General features: G+C 36.1%; 1 protein-coding gene across 1 annotated transcript in view; it reads left to right on the top strand.

Moving 5' to 3' along the window:
- The first annotated feature begins 15,262 nt into the window (after positions 1 to 15,262).
- Positions 15,263 to 26,361, top strand: part of LOC126299178 (ATP synthase mitochondrial F1 complex assembly factor 1-like) — a 54,413-nt gene continuing 43,314 nt past the window's right edge. Inside the window, exons 1-2 of the mRNA XM_049990946.1 lie at positions 15,263 to 15,691; positions 25,284 to 25,437. Coding sequence (XP_049846903.1) covers positions 15,543 to 15,691; positions 25,284 to 25,437 — 303 coding nt within the window. The 5' untranslated portion in view covers positions 15,263 to 15,542. The remainder of the gene's footprint in view (positions 15,692 to 25,283; positions 25,438 to 26,361) is intronic.

Raw genomic sequence — 26,361 nt, 5'->3', positions numbered from 1 at the left:
ACATCTTTGCACTCCTGAGTCATCGACGTCTAAGATGGTTGGGACATGTCAGCCGCATGGATCCTGAACGGATACCGAAACAGCTGCTGTATGGCGAACTTCAGGATGGTGTGAGGCCAGTGGGATGACGCCATCATCGTTTCAAGGATGTCTACAAGAGAGACCTGACCAAGACCCGAATAAATCCAAGTCGCTGGGAAAGCATTGCAGATGACCGTGTCAAGTGGCGAGTAACTGTGCGCAACGGCGTCAAGCTCTCAGAGAACGAACACACAGAGGAACATATCAGGAAGAGGACAAAGCAGAGAGACAGAGCGGCTTCTGTTCGAAGTCCCTCAAATTTCAGATGTCCCAAACTGCAGTAGTGACTGCCTCTCTCGAGTGGGACTTTTTAGCCACAGCAGACGCTGCACACTCTGGACCAAGGATGCTACACCATCATCCCTCAAGGATGGACGGATGCCATTTATGAATGTGTTGTAAGTTTAATAATATTTCCAATTTAAATTTTTGGAAATAAACGCACTAACAATTATAAATCATTAGAACAAAAGTTAACAATGGATTAATTTCGAAAATCATAAATTTCCAACCATCAGTAGACACAAAAATATTAAACAGAATTTAAAATAATTCAAAAAGAACGAAATAATGTTTTTGAAAAAGGTAAATATTATAGTGATTTTAAATGTACAAGGAAATTTAATGTTGATGATCCACTTAATGATCCGGATGCAGTTAGTCAAAGATTTGGAAACAAGACTTTAAGAACTAAATAACAGTATGTAAAAGTGTTAACTGTATTTCAAAATTATTATTCAAAAAAAGATATTGAGAAATGTTTATCAGATAGCTTGTCAAATACAGATTTACCTCAATACTTCAATAATGATAAAATACTTGATTGATAAGTAATTGATAAACAAATTATTTAAATTACTTTTACGACTGGAGGTAAGCAAATGCTGCACAATTTCAAAGAACATGATTTATTGTTTACAAAAGTTGTTGTTATTGGAAAAACATCAACAGAGGTTTAACATTTAATGATTTTGATATTTGGATGAGTTCTATTTCAAAAACTATAAAATAACACCTGAAATCTCAGGAATAAAAATACCTCGAAAATCAAATTTTCTAACTTTTACATTAATAGATTCTGTTAAAAATGTTCCAGTTGATGTAAAGATAACGACATCTGGTGAAACAACTTAATTATTTTTTATTGTAAATTAATGAGACTGATAATATCATTCACTGCTTGAAATGCAAAAAGTTTACTTAAATGCTTCATCCTCATAGATTAACATGTAAAAAAGGAAAAAAGAACTGAGCGAATTTGCACAACATGCAAAACTATAAAACGTCAAGGTGTTAAAAATGTAGGTTAAGGTCTAAATATTCATGAACAGATTATTAATAAATTACATAAACCAATTAGAAAATGATGATTGACGGTAATCTGAGTTAGTCGAGTTTGTCGAAATAGATTATGGCTACCTGACAGGAACTTAAAAAATATATAAAGTATTTAATATTTATAACTATGATTAGTGTTTTTTGCTTCAATTTGTATGGGAAATTTCAGTTAAGTATTTAAAGGTAAAAAATTATTCATTCTTTCGAAAAAAATAGACAATTCGAGAAATCCAAAAAAATTGCTGAAAGGAAATGCTAAAGAATTACAAAACATCATTACTCAACTTTTAGTAAATTAAAACAACTTTTGGTGAACAATTTAATAGAACATTGAAAGCAAAAATGTGAAAGGAAATTCCTCTTCAAGGGCATTATAAATGGGTTCACTTAATTTCTAAATTAATTGATAAGTATAATCAAAAAATATTCAAATAAAAATGGCACCAAATGACTTAAAAAAGCTAACTGAAAAAAATCTTATTCAAAGATAACAAATCTGTTAGATACAGTACCTAATTTAAAACTAGTGGTAAATGCACTGTAAGTAAATTACAAGGACATTTTTAGAGTGGATATACAACAAATTGGTTGACAGAATTCTTGAAATTAAAAAAAAGGAATTTTTTTGGTGAATATCTTCTGAAAACGAATTTTCCAGATGTTTACCTTGTTGAGAGTTTTATATAAGGAAGGTATGTTAAATGGTTATGTATTGGTAATTCACACAATAGTAAATGAAAATAATGTAATTTTTTAATGTGATGACAGATATTTAAACTTTAAACATGTTTCAAGTTCAATATAACATCTATTGTTTCATTATGGAAAATAGAGTGTATTTTGAAATATATATGTCTATATTAAAATAAAGGTAAACAAAAGTGATTTAATGTCAAAATCGATTGAGATTTTCAATTTTGAGCTGATGGAATTATATGGTTTTAATAAATATTGTTTATTAGGTGAACAAAAAATCTTCATGAATGTTATTTTTTATTTGATTATGGAAAAAAAATTGGAATTTATTTTTATTTGTTAGAAAAGTTAGTCAGTTTATTAAAATCTTTCAAAATTTTTCTGGGGTTTATTCGTCCAAAGAAATGTAATAATTTCGGTGGCAAACAATTGCTACATTTTCTTTCAATGTTAATATAAATTGAGTGAATTAGGTACGTAATTAATTCTTAAAAATTCTTCACAATTTAGAATTCTTTACTGATAATATCTACTTGATTTTGTAGATTTATTTATTGCCTTTGAATTACATAATTTTCATAGTTAAAAACTTGTAACCTTAGAGTAACAAAAGTTGGGCTTAATTGAGGAACATGTGGCAGTAATGGATTTATTTCTTCATTTATTTTGTTTACTATCCCAAATGGATGAAGAGTTACCTGTCAATTTTATCTTTGATTTTGTTTAAATTTTTCAAGTGAGTTATTTTCTGTTTAATCTTGTATTGGTCATGTTTTCTAATGGATTTTAAAAGTTCTTCGTGAACACAATATTGAAAATATTCTACAAAAGGCATTTGGTTTTCACAAATAAAGAATGTAAATAAGTTAATTAATAAACTTTGTATTTGAATTTAAGTGTAACTTTTGTACTTCTATATATTTTTTTAATATTTACTACAAACATTATTTTGGAAAGCCTTAGTAGAATTCGAATGTTCCACAATATTACAAATATTTTTAGCTTTAGTCTATGGTTTATTTTTTCAATAATGATTAATAAAACGTATTTGTTATTATATAGTTTTCTTATTATTTAGATCTTCAAGCGACTCCACATATATATATAAAAATTTTATAAGATTTAAAATTTTTAAATCCAATAAATTTTTTCCCTTTTAAATGGAAAGTGAACAAAAATTATTTATCCATTATGGAATGAAGATAAATAAATTAATAAAGAAATTATAATAAAAAGACATAATTTGTCTTCAAAATAATGATGTAAAGATTGTAAAAGAAAAAACTAAAAGGATAACTTAATATTTAGCATACTGAAATGTTTATATATGAGAAATATGGAAAAAAATCAAAAATTCTTCTAAAGATATTCATATCTTTGATCATTCTAAAGGTGAGATATTAGCTTCAAAATATGAAAAATATCAAGAAAGAATTATTCCAAAAATGTTTTTCTGGAAATTTTTCTTGTAAATTTTAAATGGATACACATCACAACTTGACATATCATGAAAAATAGTAAAACCTAATTAATTTTTCATTTAATCTTCTGTAAAACTGTTCAATTCTCGTAAGAAACCATTTCTCTCATATTTTATTTTATTTGGATTTTATTTACGTAGCCATTAGGTAATGTGTTAATTCTATTTTGTAGTACAACTTCTTTATCGTTATCACAATTTATAACTATTATTACATGCAACAATACATAATACTTGTTTAAATCATCTTACCAATTTCATATTTCAGTATGTAATTCATATATTCAGTAGGACCTGTTATTGTTTTAATATTTTGTCCCTTTCTACATCTGATACCTCACAGAGAAAAGAGACTATAGCACTTTCAGTTGTTAAACAACTTCTGAAGCCAAACTATATATCTGATAGCAAATCGTGTGATATAAAATGATCAATTATCCTTATATACACAGCCTTTTCAATAACTTTAGCAAACACTGATGTTATAGAAATAGATCTAAAACTGTCTACATTATCCCTTTCTCCCTTTTTATAAAGCAGCTTTACTAATGAGTACTTTAATCATTCAGGAAACTGTTCCTTCCTAAAGGAAAAATTACAAATATGGCTAAATATAGTGCTAATATGTGAAGAACAGTACTTTAAAATCCTACTAGGCCCTCCGTCATAACCATGAGTGTCCTTAGTCTTCAGTGATTTAATTATTGACTCAATCTCCCCATTGTCTGTAGCACAGAGGAGTATTTCAAACATCAATCTTGGAAAGGCATTTGCAAAGAAAGTTGTATGATTCCCTATAGAAACTATTATTATTTAATTCACCAGCAATTTTCAGCAAATGATTGTTAAATACTGTGCATATATCTGAATTATCAGTAACAGAAATTTTTTACCACAGACTGACTTTATATCGTCGACCTTATGCTGCTGATCAGACACTTCCTTCACAACTGATCATATGGTTCTCAACATTTGATCCACCAACTCAAATCTTCAACTTATGAAATTGAACTAAAACACCCTTAAAACAATTATTAATCCTTTCATTATTTTGACTAACACCATCATGCATTCATAATATCTTAAACAGATTAAATTTAACTTTTATATAATGAATTCAAAACATTTGCGGCGGCGCGGTTCTTTCCATCCCATTACAAAGGACCTGCACCTACCTGTGAACATTGTCTCAGCAGATCATCAGTAGAGAAGCCGAGTGAAACCTACTGAACTTCGACGTGAACCAGGCTGCATTTAAAGTCACTAATCTACATTTCAGGAGAAAGTTTTCATATGAAATGCAAGGTTGCAAATGTTGTCCTCAATTAATATATTCTGAATCTTAGGTGAACAAGTATCACTGATAAGCCTGTACTAGTCTTAACACAGCCACTCATAATCCCTTTCACTCACGTTAAAAAGTTTATGGTGTTGCATTTCCTGAAAACGTAATAGCTATAAAAATACTGATTTGTTTTAGATCGACAATGCTCGCCAAACAGTAAGTCTGTCGGTACCAATGTAGTCAAAGTTTTTAAACACTGACCAGCTCAATACGCCACACTGAATATATGACTTTTCTTGTCACAACATTCACTTAAATATTCCGAAGTTTCTACACGCCCATTGGAATAATTATGCCATCACTTTACAACACTTTTGATGTATGAAACACTCCTAGATCCGGCAACTTATCATTTCCATCGGAACTACTACTACACACGTCCAAACTGTTTCATGGCTAGGTTCCCACTCCTTCTCTAGAATACTCTAAGTCTTTCCTACCAACAGAGAAAGGTACACAAAGAATATTGCTTTACCATTGGTCAGTTTACTCAACAGCTAATAGCAAAACAACATTCTCCCGCGTCTGTCCCCGCTTTTCATCAATAACCAATGGCAAAATGGTATACCTAATGACTGCACCTTTTACCGACGTATTTACCTAATATGCTGAAGTTCTGTTTATGCATAAAGTTATTTACTATTGTTATTTATACCTGAATTAATTTTCCCTTAACCATAAATTTACTTTACAAATCTATTCTACAAAAATCGCCTTTGTTCATATTCATACTTCTTTGAAATGTTCCCACACTAAATCCTACTACATAACTCGTTAAACAATTATCTTCATATTAATCTTAAACCACACTCACACATCATTCATACTGCTAAAACACATTATAACATATTACATACACAAAAAGAAATAATAACACTTTATGAAAATACTAGAACAGTTTATGAAAAACATTATATTACTTTAGTGCACTCTAGTGGGCATGATTGAAACTAACATCACAGTCCCCGTATCCAATATCGTCCTCTATCGGCTGATACATAAACTACTTGCGCGTCCAGTCTTGCGTCACCATCTGTCACTATCTAGCTCTGAGACACATCTCCCACTTAACCGCCTCCAAGGCAGGATCGTTATACAGCGCTACGCCTCACACTGTTGGGTCCAAAATTAGCCGCACCACCCATCTATTCATACAGTTAATACCTCAAGGTACACCTCCTGCTTTAACACCATTCATGGCTCTAAATGAATCAATTAAAAATGTTATTTATTGAGGAACATAAGGAGTATGACTAATCACAAATATAATTGTTAGACACTTACTATTAACACTATTAGGAAATACAGGACCCTCAACAGCAGTAAATTTAATTTCACTGTTTATTGCTGTACAAATATCGTTAATTCAGGAATCAGCATTTGTAATAATTCAAGCGAATATACTGATGAGGTAGGTAATTGTTGAACTACTAAATTCCAATTATGAAAACGTAAGGGTAATATGAAAGCTGCTTACATTTTATATTAGCAGTATAGTTCCGATAACATTTCTGATATTTATTCAGTTTAAATAAAACATTGCATTTTCACTGTAAAAATAATGTATTTATTTAAAAAATAGTATCTAAAATAAAACTAATTTCTTAAAACCTTTGGCCTCACAATTTAATTATACTTTATTTATATATAATAAAATTAATTTAACTGAAACAAATAGTCAACAAATATGAACTTATAAAATAAATTATAAATTTGAACCATATCACTCTTGACTATAACCAGTTATGTAAATAAATAAACTATATGCACACTGACCACCTAATAACTGTCTGCAGCCATACCCAAAATACTTTGATGAATTATAACCTTTAATGGTGAATATCTAACAATTTAGTTGAAAGGAAAGATATAAATCACATAGAAGCAGAAAATCTAACAAAACATAACATATTTAAAGATAACAATCAAGCTTCTAAATAAGATAATCTAAATAACAAAATAATAACAGTAATATAACAAAATATATTTATGTAGTCTGCCCGGTAAAACACCATGGGGTTTCCTTCACCGCCAATGCGCAGTGTCTCAAGCCCTCAAATTGGCTTGCAGCAGCCACCAGTCATGGCTTGGAGCCATGATATCACAGAATACCACAATATAAGTTGGACAAGGCCCATATTACTATATGGAAGCAGTGAATGACAAGAACACTCCTAGTGGCGAATTCGTAATACAGGTTTTTGATTACAATGTTTTTCATTTGTCTTTTATAGGATGGACCTAGTAGTTTCGTGCATGTCTGTGAACTGAAAGGTTTTTATGACCTTGGAAAGTACGAGGGTTGACCAGAAAGTAATGCACCGCATTTTTTCTCCGCTGAAAAGAATGCTACAAATGCGAAACATTACAAATGTATTATTTGAAGTCTCCTGAGTTAGTGCGCAATGTTTTGGTCGTTTCCGACAGATAGTGTAGCTGAAGGTCAGTTTCAAAATGGCGTCTTTTGTTGATGTGCGTTACAGCAACGTACCGTCATTGAATTTCTCACTGCAGAGAAAAAAACTGTGGAACACATTCACAAACGCTTGTGCAATGTCTATGGAGTATCGGCTGTTGACAGAAGTACTGTTAGTCCCAGGCCACAGACGTTGAGTTCATCAGAAGGCGGTTCAGTGGAGATCCACGATTTGGAGTGGTCGGGCAGACCGTCCACAGTTGCAACAAGCTGATCTTGTCACTTCCAAGGACAGACACATTATGACTCGGCAGTTGATGCTGCATCTGTCAATCAGCAGAGGATGTGTGAATGGAATTATCTGCACTCTTGGATATTGAAAAGTGTTTGCAAGGTGGATCCCACAGTGTCTAATGGTGGATCACAAATTGAACAGAAAAAATATCTGTCTTGATTTGTTGCAACATTTCGACACTTAGGGGGAGGCCTTCTTCTCCTGGATTGTGACAGGTGAGGAAACCTGGGTTCACCATTTTGAGCCAAAAACAAAACGACAGTCGAGGGATTGGCCCCATTCCCATTCCCCACAGAAGAAAAAATTCAAAGCAACTGCTTCGGCCAGGAAGGCCATGATCACTGTATTCTGGGACAGTGAAGGTGTGATTCTCATTGATGTGATGCCATAAGGCAATACCATTAATTCAGAAGCATACGTCAACACATTAGCAAAACTCAATATGTGCTTCCAGTAACTTCGGCGCCACAGCAACCCAGGAGATGTTTTGCTGCAACATGATAATGCTCGGCCCCATACAATTCTGAGGAATGCTGAACACATCGCAAAACAAGGTTTGGTAAGTGTTACCCCATTCACCCAACAGTCCTGACCTAGCTCCATCGGTCTTCCACTTGTCTGGAACCTTAAAGGAAGACATTTTGAGGACAATGGGGAAGTGATTCACACAGTGAAGCACTAGCTCCGCCACCAGGACAAGGACTGGTATCGACAAGACATACACGCCCTTGTTTTGCGCTGGAGGAAGGCCATAGAACATGGAAATTACATGGAAAAATAGGGTTTGTAGATGAAACACCATTCTTTCACGTGTCCGATTCTCATTATGTTCAATAAAGAATTGTTGAAGAAAGAAATATGGTGCATTACTGTCTAGGCAGTCCTCGTAATATATTAGAGAAATCTCAGACAAACACTAAGATTAACTTCTTGTAGCTGGATGTCGTGGTTGCCTTTTGACTGCAAAATTATTTATTTGTAAAACCCAGTATTGCTACCTTGGCCATTTTGTTTTCATTGAGTGGAAGCAACTGTGTCTCAGAATACGCAAAAACCTCAAAATCATCCAACATGACACAATACACATGCTGTTTTCGTCCATTGTCTCATGATTAGGCCTACTTATTTATTGTACTCTTTGAATTGCACTGTGAATATGTTTTAGGGTAGAACAAATGATTTTTTTATATATATAACATAACCTCCTTGGCAGTGACTCGCATACCCAGAGTGATGCTAACATTGTTACATAAATATCCTTGGCCAAGATGCTGCTTTAATTTGCCTGATAGAACAGGTTTGATTAAAAATCGAAGTGCTTCTGGAATTCAGCTGAAATCGGAAAGTGGTCATATGACGTCCCTCGCTCACTATGTATGAGACTACATATTGTGTTCATCATATTTCGGTTCTTTGTGTATTATATCTTGGGTGTTATGACAGAATACCGTTTTAAGACTAATACACAATGAAGGTTTGTCGCTCTAGTTGCGATTTCTTGTAATTAAATACCAGTGAGTGGTAGATGGGCTATGAACATCCTAAGAAAACTTAGAATGAACAATTCTAATCTATTGTCTTGGGTATGTTCTCTATGGTTTCAGCTGCACACTCATTGAGATGAAGGTAGTCAATTCGAATCTAGGTACTTGTTAATATTTTATTTTTCCTCTTCAAATTTCTGATGCATTCTGGGAGTTCCTTATTTATGTGAACACAAGCACATTCTGCAATAGTCGATTTTATTTATATTCAAGAACCTGCTTTTCCAGTAATAAGTAATTTCCATTTTATGGCTTCAGTCTGATTGAAGCACAAAATATCAAATTGCTTTGAACGAAAGTCAACAATGACATTTATGTTCCTTCTTGGCATCACTGTTTTACCCTTTTTCCGAAAGTGTCGTTATTTTCGACGGTGTGGTTAGGCAAGAACCTAAGAGTACAGCTTAAATTTTTGAGGGTAAAATAAAGTGTAATAATGTTTATAGTCTTCCTTGTCACCAATATTTCACAGTTTATTCGGCATCTGTCACGAGTTTAGAGCGTGTGGTTAGGTAGGAAACCAAGGGCACAACTTAAACTGCTGGGAATGAAATGAGCAGCAGTCATATTTATAGTTTTCTTGTCACAAATATATAGAATCCTTGGAAACGCTTTCGTAAATTTGTCGTCGAAGACGGAGGTAGCATTACATGAGAGAAGGGCGTCATGTGACTGCTTTCCGATTTGCACGTACATATGAGAGGTACTGTATCTGCGTTCGTTTCTAAGATATACTTTGGCTGAAGCTCCTATATGAGGTCATATTGGATTTCGTCAAGCTTGTATTTAGTTTGTTTTATATTATAACCTCATTCTAATTGATGGTCTATAACTAAACGCTGTTTCAAAACACTAGCCCATTGAGAATTTCTAGAAAAGGTTCAATCTATTGATAGTAAATGTCAGACAACGAATTACTGGCGTTTAAAGGTTTCATGACACGGATGACACAAGACATACCAATAAAATGTGAAATAATGCAGTAGTGTAATGGATACTGTGATGTGTACTGGGAAGAGAGGAGGAATTGCATATTCTGTAGTTTTGTTTCGAATTCTCTCATCTGTAAAAAAAATTATTATTCACCTTCATGGTCTGAGAGATTCTGTGACTTATCGTTGTAAATATTTTACAAATTAGGTATGAAACACAGAAATGTGAGTGAATATTAAAAACACATTGATTATGTGGTAAAAACAACATTCCATTCATCGTCAGAACAAAAATATGAAAAAAACTACCACATATAAGAAAGAACTAGAAGGTGACTTAGTCACACTGTCAGCCACCTATGAAGTATAATGGATAATTTACAAGCTGGTTTTTAGGAGGCTTGTTTTCCAAACAATTACTTCAACAAATTAAGCACATATGCAGACGAAATATATTCGAGTATTGGTCAAGGCATATATCTGCTGGTGTTTCAGTTACTTTCAAGAGCAGAGGATGAAGTTTATTCTCCTAGCAGTGAATTGTAATTCTTCGCGCAAATTAGAAGATATTCACACCTCCAGCACATTTATTTAGCAGTGGTGGAGCTTCTTCTTACATATCCTCTGTAATGCAAACCACTATGTAAATAACCACTATGTAGGTGACAGATTCTCAGTCTCAAAGAAAGAAAATACAGCAATAGTTGTAATTTCTTGCATTGTGGGACCTTCTTAAGTGCTTTTCGTAGGTTTTTTTATCTTTTTTTTTCGGCGTTTCATTCTCTTCTCTGAGGGAGAGGAACAGGCTGTTCTAAGGCGTGCTATATATCCTCTTCAGCCATGGGGTTCTAGGAAGGGGACTTATTTCTCCCAATTGGGAATTTATTTGCAGGAAACTGGGTAATAGCTCTCGTATTCACCTTACAGCCTAAGGAAAACCTGCAAAACCTGGGCAGACCTGCTGGTGTTGCCACATTGCATTTCCTTCTCTAGTGTTGCCACGTTGTTTGTGTTTGTCCTTAGTTCTTGGCCATTTGAATTACGGCAGTTAAACTCTCGAGCAGACTGATTTCCATCTGCACAAGCTGTCAGGGCACTGCTGAGTTTATCAGAGTTTTCATGTTGTCTTCCAGTTGGATGCAGGAGCTCTCTTGTCCTGTCCTCCTGCTCTCGCCTTGCCTCCTGTCACTGCTGCGACTCGGCCTGGTCGGCTTCATGGTGACGACTGTCGCCGCTCTGCGTCGGGTGCCTGGCTTCCCCCTCCAACACACTCACTGTTTCTGGTGGGGGACGCCGATAGCCTTGGAGGGGCGGTTACATCCGTGTCATCTCCGTCCTTCTCGGAAGATATGGCCGCATTCTGGCCACGATTCCTCTTCCTGCATCGTCGTCTCTTCTTTTTGGGGTCTCCAGCAATGGTTTGGATCCCCTGTGGCGCATCCTTCTCTTTTTCTTCTGTTGTTGTTGCTTCTCGTCGACGTCGCTATTACCAGAGAAGGCTTCGCAGCCGCACCAGCACGCAATTTGTAGCCCATCGCAGAAGGCTCATGCCGCTTGTTCTTCCTTCTTGTGACTGCAGATGTACTTGTCGTGATTTGTAACTCATTTGACGCAGATCGCTTGGTTGTGGCAGTGTATCGCCACGTGCCCTTCTTTCTGACAGTTAAAGCACTGCGACTTCTTGGCAAAATTTGCTGGGACAGTTCGATTTTCACGTCGAATCCTGCTAGGCCGATCATCTTAAAGATGTCTATGGTGATGTCTTGACTGTCCTTCCAGGTAGCTGCGTCTTCAGATACGTTCATCGGCAGAATGGACAGCAGCGGCCGTTTCTTATTGGTATGCTGATGGAGCCTTGCCACTACATCGTATCCACGGCGCAGCAGCATCTCGCGAACTGTTTGGGTATCGAATATCTAACACAGGCCTCGCAGTAATGCCGTAACGTACTATGTCTTCTCCTGAAGTTCTGTTCTGATTTGTTCTGCACTCAGATAGTCCTTCAGCAAATCCCTCACTGTTTCTATGTCATTTATGGTGAATGCGCGCAGCTCCAGCGTGTTGCCGTTATCGGTCGCTGTGACCTTAATGAGGTATTGAAGTTCAGCAGCGATGGCATCATAGGTCTTGAGCCAGTCGTCCTCAGTGTAATGGACGTACAGAGGGGAGGGATTCTTGAGAAACCTCTCCCTTCGTTGAACTTCTTGCTCTTCTTCGTCACTGTGTTGCATCCTTGTAGCGGATCTGTTCAGCTTATACTCTGACTTTCGTTGTCCGTTTGTCAGTCGGTTGTAGCGTCATTCGTTCGTCCAGATGAGTCAGGTGTTCAGGTCCGCTGCGATTCCTTGTGTCCTCTTCTAGTTAGCGTTGTGACCACCTCGTCATCCTTTTCCCATGCTGAGCGCGGCACCTCAAAGGCAGATTTGGTTTTCGCTGTGAAAACAGCAAACACGAAAATTGCCAAGGCGCACACGTTTCACGTGTCCATCCACTTTCCTCACCCAGATGGAAATGTTTTCATACTGTATACCGCTATGCAAGTACGGAGTATAAAGAGCGCAGGTTGTCACTTTGGAAGAAAGAATGATAATAATAGTTTCCAAATTTGCAATGAGTGAACATATAAAGAGCTTCCGCTTTAAATCGTCTGTTAGACTGGCTGCCGCACTCGCGGCGATACCTTGACAACGGAGAGGTATATGTATGCCTTCGAGAAAACCAAAGTATATCTCTGAGAGGACAGTCACAGAACCTCTCGTGACGTATATACACAAATAAAGGCATGTTCAGCCGTCTGCTAAACGTACTCATAGATGTCTTTCAGATTTGTGGTCATTCGCATAAAAGAAGAGGTGGAACTGTCATTACCTGCAATTCTTTCGTTGGTTGAGATCATGAGACCATAGTCGGTGGTGATACCTACCTATTGCTAGGGATGGACTATGATCGCTCAAGAGAAACGCGTGACGCGAAGGCAATTTCTCTAGAATGTCTCGGGTACGCTCAAGAAGTTGACAGTGCTGCGCTCTCTGAGAAATTGCGCAAACCTTTAGTACACGAAGCACTCAGCCGAAGCGGCCGTACTCGTCGTACGTACATGCACGAAAAACTTCGAAATTCTATAATTGACATCAACTCTACTACCGTTAATAATGTGTACTGAAGTATTAGTACAAGTCTCATAAGACAAAAACCAAAGAATTGTTGTTTAAAACAAAGCACAGAATTCGCATGAAACAGAAGCTTTATTCTTACAAAATAAATTACCATGCACATTCTGCATGTATGCATGCATGCTTAAACGTAAAAGAGAATTGCTATAGCCTTTTATATACAGAAACTGCATACATGCGTTTACTTACTGAAGAAAGAAAGGAAACAAAAGTTGTTCAGCAGAAGGCATTTTTACATCCCATTGCTGCACTGCCGTCGATTTTTGTTTAAAAATGTGATTTTATTAACCAATTGGCCTTTTAGTCTGCTTCTTTGTTTGTTTATAAGTAGCCCTGTTTTCGAAAATGTTCTTTCACTGGGAACAGAAGTTGCAGTTATTGTTAGATTTTTTTTTACCACGACAGCTAGACCTGGGTAACTGTTTTCATTTTTTTCCAGTAGTGTAAAGGATTATCTGTGCGTTGTAGGTACAGTTCTTATAAATATCGTTGTACCTCCAGGTCTATGCTAACACAACGGCTTTTCATTAGATTTTTATTGGAAACCTCTTCATCGAAAGAAGCCCATAAGGAACTACTGGCGTTTTTTAAGAAATGGTATTCGTGGCTAGCGTCGTTAGCAGCCGAATGAATAGATCGTACGGTCTCTACCATGTTTTTGAAGTCTGCAGTTAGGCTTGAAATGTTTTGAATGAATGGATTTCGTAAATGGTATCGTTTTTGAATCTTGGGTCAAGAACTGTGGCAATGGCATGTACTTTGTTTGTTTCTGTTAATCCTAGCTGGGCTATTAGTGAGTTATGCAGATGTTGCTGTAGCTCTTGCGCTGTCGTGGTAGCCCACTTCCCATTGCATACGATTAGGATTAGCTGTCTGATTATTGGAATAGCTTTCGAAAGAGAGGTATAGTTTTCAGAGATTTCAGGCTGCCATCATGTTACTGGTGTTGTCAGTTGTGATGCTTACAACTTTGTTTTCAATGTTCCATTTTGAAATCACGTTATCTAACGCCTCACTAATATTCAGTGCTGTATGCTTTTCCGGGAAACGGAATGTCTCGAGAGCTAAAGCTTTCAGGCACCAATTAGTGTTAATGAAATGACCAGTTACAGCAATTTATGCCTCACTATTGAGTGAGGTTCAAATATCGGTCGTTAAAGAAACACAAGTAGAGTTTTCCACAGTCATGTTTACAGCCTCTTTCTGTTTATGGTAATCAACCTCAATCATGAGGCGCAACTTGTTTCTATTTGGTATCGAGTATTGTGGGTCCAACAGTGAAACAAAACGCCGAAAACCAATGTCCTCGACGATTGAAACCGGTTGAAAATCGTCTGTTATCATGGGCACCAGTGCTTCATCTAGCTGTTGTTGCTCTCTATGAAGAGAAACGTAAGATTTAGATCAGTGCTCCTGCAAGGGGATACGTTATGCTCGACAACTAGTCCAATAAAATTACATATCGTATCGTGCAAAGGCTAGGATAGTATAGGTTTGATTTTGGGGTATGTTTATGTTACCGGAGTACGATTAAAAAATCAATGTTTTTTAAGCGTGGAGGACCGCTTTGGATACTATCCGAACTTTTGCACGGAATTCACCTTTTGTACCATATGTACCTGGATATTTTGTCTTCCTCGCACTATTGGAAGAATGAGCCTCTGTATCCACGGACGTCACTGTTTTATTGCTCGATAAATTGTGCAGTTTAAGATATCTAATTATCCCCGTTGTAATTTTTGATACATTACGGAGATTTTTACGTCAATGTTGCAAATAACGTTATCTCTATACTCCGTAAAGTATTGCCAGCCATGATGTTCGTTTTCGAGTGTCCATAATGATTTGAATAACAACTTTACTCGAATGAAACCTGAGACATACTAGTTACGAGCACAGCGAGCGTGTTTGTCTAGCTGCGGCATTCAGTTCATAAAACAACAGCGGCGCGGCGTATGTTGCAGCCAACTGGTGCGCAGCGGCACACGCCGCCGAGCCGTTTCTCGTGAGCTTCTCAAGAATTGCTTGAGAACTAGAGGCTCGAGGAATTCTCGCCGCGCCTCACCATCCCATCACTGCCTATTGCTGTCTTCGAGAGGGCCAGAGGAGAGCCACTCTTAGAATATATAAATAGCGACGCATATTACGAATCTATGGACAAAACTGCTAGCATATAATAACTTTGATGTTGTTTGTAAACTAAATCTGAGGCGCCCTTGATGCACTGGGCTAAGGGCTTGCAATGTTGGTGTTGAAGCGACTGGACAATTTAAGATTTGCTGCTTTTAAAACTTTCTTTGCGAGGACTATGGCTGATGAAAATTCGTTGGGTAACCTGAAATCCAATCCTCACTATCAAAAATATGCAGAAAAAATAAAACAACTTCAAAAGTAAGTTACCGGCAGTTTTTGTAACTAATGTGCCTCATTTTTTTAAAGTACGTATTCGGCGGCCTTTTGTTGACTATTATTGAGACTTGTTCGACAGACACGAAGAATACTCCGGGAAAGGCTATGCTAATTGTTCACTGGTTCAAGTATCTATGTTGTTCAGAAGGAACATTTGACTAATTCTTCGCCTTGTAAAATGCGCAGTAATTGCAGTGCAAATAATGCGGATGTTTAAAGTGCTCGCTGTTGATTGATACTAACCACGTATATATATATATGTTCTAGGGAATAATTTTATTGTGCGTTAATAACTTACTAAGATCACTCTCATTTGCCAAGTAATGTAGGTTAAAATATTTGTATAGTTATGGTCAGCTGTAGAGTAGCACACTACGATGAACTCTTTTGGTCTAGTCGTGTTCGTCCATAAATGCTTAAGAACTTGATTTCTAGTAAATATTCTGTCACTGTAAAACGTACTCATAAGTTTAGTTATTGAAACGGCAGTTAGTTCTGATATTAAAGCCTTGATGGTGATAATAGCTTTAAGACAACAGGAAAGTGAATAATTCGTCAGTTAGAAGGCTGTCGCATGAGAATTAATTTCCAGTGGCAAAGTGTTAGTAGTCCTAATAGTTACTATAGGTCAATCATGCTGCAGTATTTTTGTCCTTTCAACATTTCTGAAGACATTTCTCAACAAAGGAATTCGCTGAGGATGTTAGTTCTCCCTTGTACAGACAGTGCGATTATTGTTTAATATAATTTGGGATATTGGAGGATATGCAGAACTGGAGATAAAGTTGCATTCTCCATGCATCATCTCCAAATGAAATGAAGAGGAAGAGAAATAATACACCCATTATGTAGTTTTTGGCGTAGGCTCTGTGTAACAGCTGATGAAGTATGGGTGTAGATGGTTGTGACACTAACACGAAGCAGTTTAGAGGGAAAACCTAAATCTAGATGGCTGCATATAAATTAGGACCCAGGTCCTTAAGCAAGAGCCCAGTATCCTAACGTTTGTGTCAATTCAGTGCAAACAGTGTCAGTCAATACACTGATCTATGTGTAGCTACCGTTTTTAAAGAAATTGGAAACAATTGTATTTCTGGACTTACATTAGATGAGTTTCTCTGTGAGATTTATATTTGTTCTGTATAGTGTTGTATCTAGCATGAACACACATTCTTCAAGTTATCACATGGCAATATATTGTTACTTTGGGTACCTTACTGCACCAGTATTATTTGCAACTTGTCCATTTGCATTCATTTTATGTGAGAGAATGGTTTTCTTTATGTTTATAGACGTGCCTGATATATTCACAGGAGTGGTACGTGAAGATGATACTTTCAATTTAAGAAAATGTCTTCAATACTCTCTCCATCTACTCCAGCCCCATCTAGATCTAGTGAACAATGTGATCTAAGTCACCAACCACAAGAACAGAACGACACTGTAAGCAAAGTGCTGAACTGACATCTTCAGCTGGAATATAGAGACAAATAAAAACATTAAAGATACCATCTACTCAACATTTGATGTCACAGTTCGGAGAGTATACTGTTAGCTCGTGTTGTTCACTAACTGCCTCATCATTGTATGAGAAAGCACATTGACATCTGGATACAGAAAGATTCATCAGTATGTGGACCTGTAGTGGAACTAGATCAGTTGAAGGAACCCATTTGCAAAAATAGGCAAAAAGTAGAATTTCCTCTACCACGAATGTTGTCAAAAATACAGATTTTTTTTTTAGCTGAAGTATTAAATAATTGGGGAAGATGCGAGCTTCATAGGATGATGGTGCAATTTAGTAAGTGAGCTCACCAATATTTTCTCGTTTGTCATTTACATAAGGAAATTACATTACTCTTCTTATGCACAAGTTCGTTTGAGCAATTATATACGGAATACCTTTCTCATAACTAGGAATATGTAATTTTTTCATGTGAATGTTGTCCTTTATGGTCAAACTACTATAAAATAAATGCTTCATTTTAAGTAAACATAATTTTTAACCAGTGAAGCGTGGCATGTATGGGGGCAGAGACGCCAGTCTTAGTGTGGTTTATTAATTTTTTTTTATATAAATGTAAAAATTTTTATTGGTAGACTGCAATTTTCCTATCACAATTAAAATTCGGTAACTAGTTTCGTTTGCCATCTGCAACCATCTTCATATTGTTGAAAATAGAAAAAGGCTGTGAATAACCAATGGAAAGCATTGTTAGCTGTGTTAGTGCAACAACAAGGCATTCGTAAGTACCAAAACAATAACAGTATGTAGTTGGAAATGTCACCGCAAGCAAGCCAGGTTGTAGACGGTAATTTCGCAGGTTGACGGTAATATAGGAAATTGTCCAGTTGCACAAAAAGAACGTGGAGCAAAACTCATTACTTTTGATAGTAAAATAGGTATTATCATGAGAACAGTATATGCAGTGGTTCCAAAAACTGTCTGCTGTTCCATAGCCTGGGTTACATTTTTTTTTAATTAAACAAACAGTTTTTTAATGTGGAAACATTTCCTTATTATTCCACCATGAAACTTGACATTAATTGCAAATACTGTTGTATACAATTAGAGTGTGTTACAATAACCTGTCTGATGATGTGGCAGGCAAAGCACTTTAAGAACTACCAAAGCACAACTTTCATCACAACTGGGGAAAAAACCCTTTGGCAATTTTTAATTCATTTTCCTGTAACATATTTTCAAGGTTTATATCCCCTTGTGTTGTCAAACTTTTCCCAATTTCTGCAAAATTCTGACAGCTTGGACAACAAGTATCTGTGCATTTCCATATGAGACTGTAGTTTCAATGGCACCCATAATTTATTAACAGTATTGTTGTTAGAGAATGCAGTGTTAGTGTTACCTTGCCACTATTGTGCCAATCAGAAAAACTGAAAGTTACACTTATTGTTTCACAATAAACTCAAGCTATGTAACATAACACTGGACTTGCATTCGGGCAAACGATGACTCAAATATGTGCCTGACCATCGAGATTTACGTTCTCTTTCATTTCTGTAAATTGCTCCAAGCGAATGCTGAGATAGTTTATGTGAAAGGGCATAGCCGATTTCCTTCCCCAGCCTTGACACAGTCTGAGCTTGTGCTCCATCTCTAATAACCTTGATGCCAGTGGGATGTTGAAGCCTAATCTTCCTTAACATTTTTGGCCGTGTGATATGTGAGTTTCTGTGGTACTAACACAGGCGCTGATGACCGCTCTGTTGAGTTTCCCACAAACCAGTCATCCTATTTTTGTGGTACATGGGTCTCTTTGATAAGTAGAATATTTTAGTGCAAAATTACAATTACAAATACACATGCTTAGTCACATGATCCATGCATCGCAATTAGGAAGGAACTTTTTGATGTGAAATATGTTGAGTGCACAAAAGTTAGACAAATTTCCTAAAAAATAAATATATTTATGTGGAACTGACAATTTCTGTTCAAAAATTTCTGTGCAGTGAGAAAGGAGCTTTTAGGGAGAAACAGTGTTAATTTACATTTGAAAATGCCAATACTATGTGATGCTCTAGTCCTAGAAATGTCTGTCAAAAGCTTTGTTGCTATCTATTCAATCCTCTAACAAAAAAGTTGATTATTCGCTATTGTTAGTTGCTGGGAGACCCCAAGGGATAAGTTAATCTACTTAATTGGGAAGTTTCACATTGTTCACACATGTTGGCACCTTGAATCAGTGGTGATGTGTGCGTTGTGTTGTTGAGGCACCTGTTGAATGTTGGTAACCATCACGAGTGTGTACAGAACTTAAGTATTGTATTTGCATTGTTGATTATGAGAAAGGGTGATATCCAGCACCGCTACCTAGTATGCACCTCTCAAATAGCACCCAGAAGGCTGTTGAGCTTAACAATGAGAAGGAGGGTTTGTACACTGACTACTGTAGTACCACTGCCCATAATGCTCTTGTAATGTGATTTCACATTACCATCTAACATCGTGACTGTTGTCAGGTCAACTGAGAGAAGTTCTGCTTGCAGTACGTCAGTGTAAAAACTCTCGTTTGTTGCTGAAAGAGTGACCTATTAGCAACATTGGTTTTTGTAACTTCATGCCCTCTCCTCTCATATCTGCTGCTCTGTGGGAGGTGGCTGTGGAACTGCACTTCATTGTGTATTTTTGTATGTGAATACTACTACTTCCTGTAGTAATGCCAAATAGTGATAGAAACTTAAACTGATGCTCAGCAGAGCCAAGTTGACTAATAACGATATTTAACTGTTTTCTGATGTTGTTAGCTTATCATTACCTCTTCACTCATTTTACTACTTGAGGCATCTATTCCTAACTTGTTTGGTTACTCATGAAATCAATCAGTTTTGTGGCAGGGTGAATAATTTCAAACAAAGGCAGTTGCTGGCATGCTGTGTTTACTAAACCTTGAATGTGGCTCTCAGTCATAAATCCCCCCTCCCTTTAATTTTTAGGCCAAAAGTTAGATGATATATTAAAAAGAATATTATATGGTTGTGGAAGGATTATCTGAGTTCTGTGAATAATTCAACTCCATTATGCTGGAGTATTAGAATCAATGCTGAGACACTCAGATGAGGGTTATGAATTCTCCACAGTTGTATAAAATGGTGTCTTTCAAATGTCATTAGAAGACTCAGTGCAAAGGATAGTGGTATTTTTTATGCAACACTACCAGGTCATCTCACCCACAAACTCAGACTTTGAGGAAACTTGGCTTATTTATTCTCCATATGGAGCTAAGTAACCACACCATATTTTAGCATTTTATCTCTCTCTGATTTCATTTTATGGCACTTTAAAATGTGAAAATTTTGTTTTTGATGTTGTGGTGCCACAAAATGAAACATGTGAAAATTTGGAAAATAAATGACCATTTATTTATTTACACTCCAAACTGCGTGAAATATATAGGGCCTGCTATTTATTATAAGGACTGTAAAAATACATAATTAAAACCATGAAAACATGGAAAAATGTAAACTCACTTCATGTATTTTATTTTATACAAAAAACATAGTTCACCATTCCATAGAAGATGGAAAGTGGTAACCCATAATTTTTTTGCAAAATAATTCTCAAAGAATGGGCTGTAACTTGGGAAAATAAAATTGATGTCTTTTTGTTTTGTTATATTTGTGAGGGGAAGTTAAGCAGGACTAATGAAAAATATATGACACAGAGGATACCGCCACAGAATTCAAAGTCTTTGGAGACACCTAGTTGCAAACTACAAATTTGCAGAGAAAGCTAAAAACACACTGGAAAACAGTGGTCAGAGGAATGCAAGAGGCAACACAGCAAATAAGAGATTTTGGGAAGAGAATAAGAAAAAGAACTGTCAGAAAAGTCTAACAAGTTCAAATGCACTCTTCTACTGTTCACAATGGAGAAAGAAAGAAGAAGAAAGATCCTAACCAATATACTTGTGACAAAAATTTAATTTTAAGTGGTTCTAGTAATAAAAGAAACATTCTTAACCGAGAGTATTAAAGAAAGGGTAAAGTTAACTCATTTAAGAAAAAAAACATATGTGGTAGATGTAATTTATGACAGTAACATTTATTTTTCTGAATAGGGCACTTGAACTCTTTCGACAAAATTATGAGTGTTGCTCAATGATATTTTATGAGAGTTTCGGTATAAGGGACGTGTGGTATCCAGTAGCTTGCTGTGGAGTTGTGTTTTATTCAGTTTGTTACCCTGTCATCGTTGTTTCTGTGAAAATACATAAACAACAGTGAAATAGCATGAAATATACAACTACCAAAGTTAAGGCAATATGGAGTATAGTGAAGCAAGAGACAGGACAACCAACCACAGAAGAGGATAACATTACTATTGAATTGAATGGAAGGGTTATAAATGACAAGTCACAGGTAGCAGATGTATTTAATAATCATTTCATAAACACAGTAGAGAGCATAGGGACCAACAGTTCAAGAGAAAGATCACAACAATATGTTGAAGAAGTAACTCATATAAAGTTACGTCATATGAATGAATGTACCACCAACTTCTACTTCTGAAATTAAGAGGGCCATACATTCTCTCAAGAATAAAAGCTCTTCTGGTTTTGATGCTGATTCCAATGGCGTACTAAAGATTTGTTCCCATATAATAAGTCTGGTACTGTCCGAAATATGCAATGCATCACTAAATCAAAGCATTTCTCCAGAGAGACTAAAATATGCCATTGTTAAGCCCCTCTTCAAGAAAGGTGGTAAGAGAGATGTCAGTAACTACCAACCTGTTTCACTGCTGACATCAATTTCAAAAATTTTTGAGAAGGTGATGTATTCTAGAATAGTATGTGATGTATTCTAGAGTAGTATCTCATCTTGCCAACAATAATATCCTCAGAAATTCACAATTTGAGGTTCAGAATGGTTGCTCTATTGAGATTGCCATTTACGTGTTCACACACCAGATATTACAAGCATTAAATAACAAAATAGCACTGGTAGGTATTTTCTATGGCCTGTCTAAGGCATTTGATTGTGTGAATCATAGTATACTCCTAGATAAATTGAAGTTTTATTGGATTGATGGCATAGCCAACCAATGGATCAAGTCATATCTAACCAAAAGAATGCAGAAAGCTGTACTTAGTAGTAATTCAACTAATAGAATCCAGGGAAATAATTCTGACTGGGGAGAAATCATGTGTGGGGTTCCCCAAGGCTCAACCTTAGGTCCACTACGGTTTCTCATATATCTAAATGATCTACCGTCTAATATACAACAAACAGAATTAGTTCTTTTTGCAGATGACACCAGTATTGTAATAACTTCCAGTTTGCATACAGAAATGGAAGAAATGGTGAACAAAGTTCTCCAAAGTGTCATTGACTGGTTTTCTGTGAATGGTCTCACCCTGAATTTCACACAGACACATCATATTCAGTTCTGGAAACAACTTAGTTCAGCCACATTTGCATGTGGAATCATAGCAAATTTTGGGGAAAGAGAAATCAGTAAGTTGACATATTTTGCTTATTTTCATTCAGTAATTTCATATGGAATAATGTTCTGGGGTAACACGTCTTTAAGAAAGGTGGTCTTCATTGCCCAAAACTTAACTTTAAGAATAATATGTGGTGCTCACCTGTGATCATTTTGTAGACATCTGTTTAAGGAGTTGGGCATTCTGGCTACTGCTTCACAGTATATTTATTCCCTCGTGAAGTTTGTTATAAATAATCCACTGCAGTTCAAAAGCAACAATGAGATACATAATTACAATACTAGAAGAAAAAATGGCATTGATTACTCAACATTAAGGTTGTCTTTGGCACAGAAAGTTGTGCACAATGCTTCAACAAAAATTTTTGACCACTTACCCAGTGATATAAAATGTTTAACAGACAGCAAGGTAAAATTTCAAAATAAACTGAAAAAGTTTCTCCTTGACAACTCCTCCTATTCCATAGAATTTCTCTGTTTGTAATGCATAAAAAGTGATGGGTTGGAATTGTTAACTCAATGTGTATATCTTGCTCTTATTTCAGGGAAAAAATAATAATTATATGGTGATGTTTAGAGTACAAATAGATGTACAAATTAATGTGCAGTATGAATGTAAAATGACTCGTTCCACATCATGACAATTTATCATGCAAAATGATTGCTATTACATGAAAGTAAGTATCCAACGTACAACTGAGAACACAGAGTAATGCAAAGGTACTGCAATGTGCGTTGTATGCCACAAAAGTACTGCCGTAGATAAACTTGTAATGCCTGTGACTGTGAAGCTTGAATGCTCCATTATATGTCTGTATTGTTGAGTTCTTGAGCTCTGACCCCAAGGATTGCCATTCTAATGGGTGGGATTTGTGCACCATTTGAAGATGGATTAACAGCTGAGGGTGTGAAGTAATTGAAAGGGAATGAAGAGAATTGCTATACCATGCCGTGTCAGCCAATGTGATAAAAATTATCATTTGGACTATACATTTTGTCACTCAGCATAGCAATGGAAGCATTAGTGTGCCCACTGCATCTTGGGCATCTTTGGTTCCTAGATAGTGAAACCAGGTGCAATGGGATTCATGTCACCAATCCATCCTGCAGTAGAAAGAATTAAATTATTATGACAGACAGGCCTCTCATTTGTGCATCTTTTAGCCACCATTGTGAATGAAGCCTCATGGTCCTTTATTGTTATGCAGGAAAGGTGCATGTCATTCTCTGGTACAATCATATTTCATTACTCCTCTCGGCTTATGGCTTTCTTTTGTACTCTGGTTCCACACTCGTACTCATAATTATCGTAGACATGTTGTCTGTATAGCCAGAATGACGTGATATAGAAGCCCAATACATGCCGACTGATATTCTGCTCTGTTAAAACTCTCTGACATGCAGTTTTTTAGGTATTTTCTCTTATGTTTATATATTGTTTGACAACTCTTCAGTGATTGAGTTTGATTTAACACTGAACTTTATTGTTACACAAGAGGTAGTGCTGTGGAGCCTATCTGTTGGCCATCTTCTTGCTGTGTTAATCAGTTATTGCTAGTACACTCTTCATGTCCTCTGGAGTTGGATTTGTTTGGGTTATTCTTGTGGATGTACTAAAGAGACTGCCTATGCTACACTTGTCTGTCCTCTGCTAGTGTATTGGGCGCACTGTGAGATCTGCATCAAAAATGTCCAAAGCAGGGCATCTCATTTTTTATTATTGCAAAGTAGGGGAGAGTGTGTCCTGGATATGATATGTAAGTTAAGGTGGCAATTGTTGAAACAAAGGGATTTTTTGTTGCCGTGAGATCTTTTTATGAAATTTCAATCATCAACTTTCTCTTCGGAATGTGAAAGTATATTACTGTCACCAGCCTCCATAGGAAGAAATGATCATCATAATACAATAAGATAAATCAATCTCCTCTCCTCTCTCTCTGTTCATCTCCCCCACCTCCCTCCCCCTCCCCCGTCTCAGTCCATCTCTTCCTCCCCGTCTATCTGATGCCGAGCCTTGTTTATTATTATTGCAAATGAAACTTTGATTGGGAGTTGGAGTCACTTAAAATGAATGGGTAAATCGGTTGGGATCATTGGTGTATGGGGTTATGAGAGAGACCTCTCCAGCTGCTGGATCTGTGAGGGTAGTAGGTTCAGTGGCAGTATTTCACATAGTTTAAATCTGTGTACGTGTAGTATTACAAAGTCTCTGACAATCCCTGTTCCATAGTAGTATTTTAACAATAAGCTGATAAGCCATAAATATAACTTTGCAGTATTCTGTTAAAACTGTCTGCTAGGAAGAAAACAAAACAACCCATTGTGTATAAAATGTTTGTTTCTAATTATACGTAAGGGGAAAAATATATGTGGGAGAAGCAGTTTGTCTAGTGGTTTAAAGTCCCTGCTATCACAGTCAGAACTAACTTTCTCACAGTCATTTTTAATGGAAAACCTGTAAAAAACATGTAGCTTATGTCTGTTGAATGTTTACTGGAGTATCCTGTAAAACAAGAAGAGATTTTTGTTAACACTGTAAAACAATGTTTTGTCTTTGTGTAGTAGTATAGATTACACATTTTTTTCTAATAAGTTTTATTGTTGTAGATCATCTCCCGATGAATTTCTTGAGCGAATGGAAGCTCTTAAAAGTAAACCTAAAAAGGTGAAGGATGCTGTTAAAGGCAGAGAGTTCTCAGCTATTTCATCACCAAAGGAAACATTGGATAGCACTGGTGCAGTGACCACATATAAACAGAAAGTGAGCAGTTTTATAAACATTGGTAAGCTAGTCAGCAAATAGTTTAAGTACTATTTATCTTGTCCTACATATTGCCTGCAACAGTTAGACAGGAAAGATGGCTACTACAAAGCACTTTAGTTTTTGAGTTTTCAAAAAAAGTGAGCATGATTTCTTAACCAGTTTACATATATCATCTCAGTGCTTATGTGACACGTAATTTGATCACAGGAGTGATTTTCAGTATTCTGTAAAATTCTTGTAGTTAGGCATTATTCACTTCTTTGTCTTTAGTTATTGTTCACATCTCTAGTTACTAGTTACATGTTCCATATTTAATTTTACTGCCTCTTTTGTCAAAATGATGTGGAATGGGACAGTTTTTAGTGTGTGTAAATGTGACTAGTGTTAACATTAATGAAAACGTTATTGTTTAGTCCTTCTCTTGCAATCTGAGGTTTCTTTCCACTGCAGCTGCCGTGGCACTTTTTTCCCCTCTAATCTTAAAACCACTACTTTTCAATCACTTTCTTTAGATTAGATTTAATTTTCATTCCATAGACCCAAAAATGAGATGATTCTCATGGGTGTGGACAAGTCAGAAAATATAACATAAAAAACATAAAACATCTGAATGTAAAACTCACTACCCTGATAATTTCCTAGGACCTTGTCAAGGTAGGTGAATACATTACAGTAAACTGGAACTGCTAATATTTACAAAATTAATACCCTGTCAGAATGAAACATAGTTATGCATTTTTAACAGAGTTATCACACAGTAAATACCTAATCTTGACTGTTGTGACCAAGTGCTGTCAAAACTGAAATCTAACACACATTTTTAGTTAAGCTCACCTAACAGTCCCTGTTAAGATATTCATGTGTAAAGTAAAAGGAGTTGCCTATCAAAAAGTCTTTCTAACTCTGTTTAAACTGTGCTTT

This window comes from Schistocerca gregaria, chromosome X (genome assembly GCF_023897955.1).
Source record: "Schistocerca gregaria isolate iqSchGreg1 chromosome X, iqSchGreg1.2, whole genome shotgun sequence".
Taxonomy (NCBI): domain Eukaryota; kingdom Metazoa; phylum Arthropoda; class Insecta; order Orthoptera; family Acrididae; genus Schistocerca; species Schistocerca gregaria.
The sequence above is the reverse complement of the archived record's forward strand: the minus strand, read 5'-3'. Positions and strand labels throughout refer to the sequence as shown.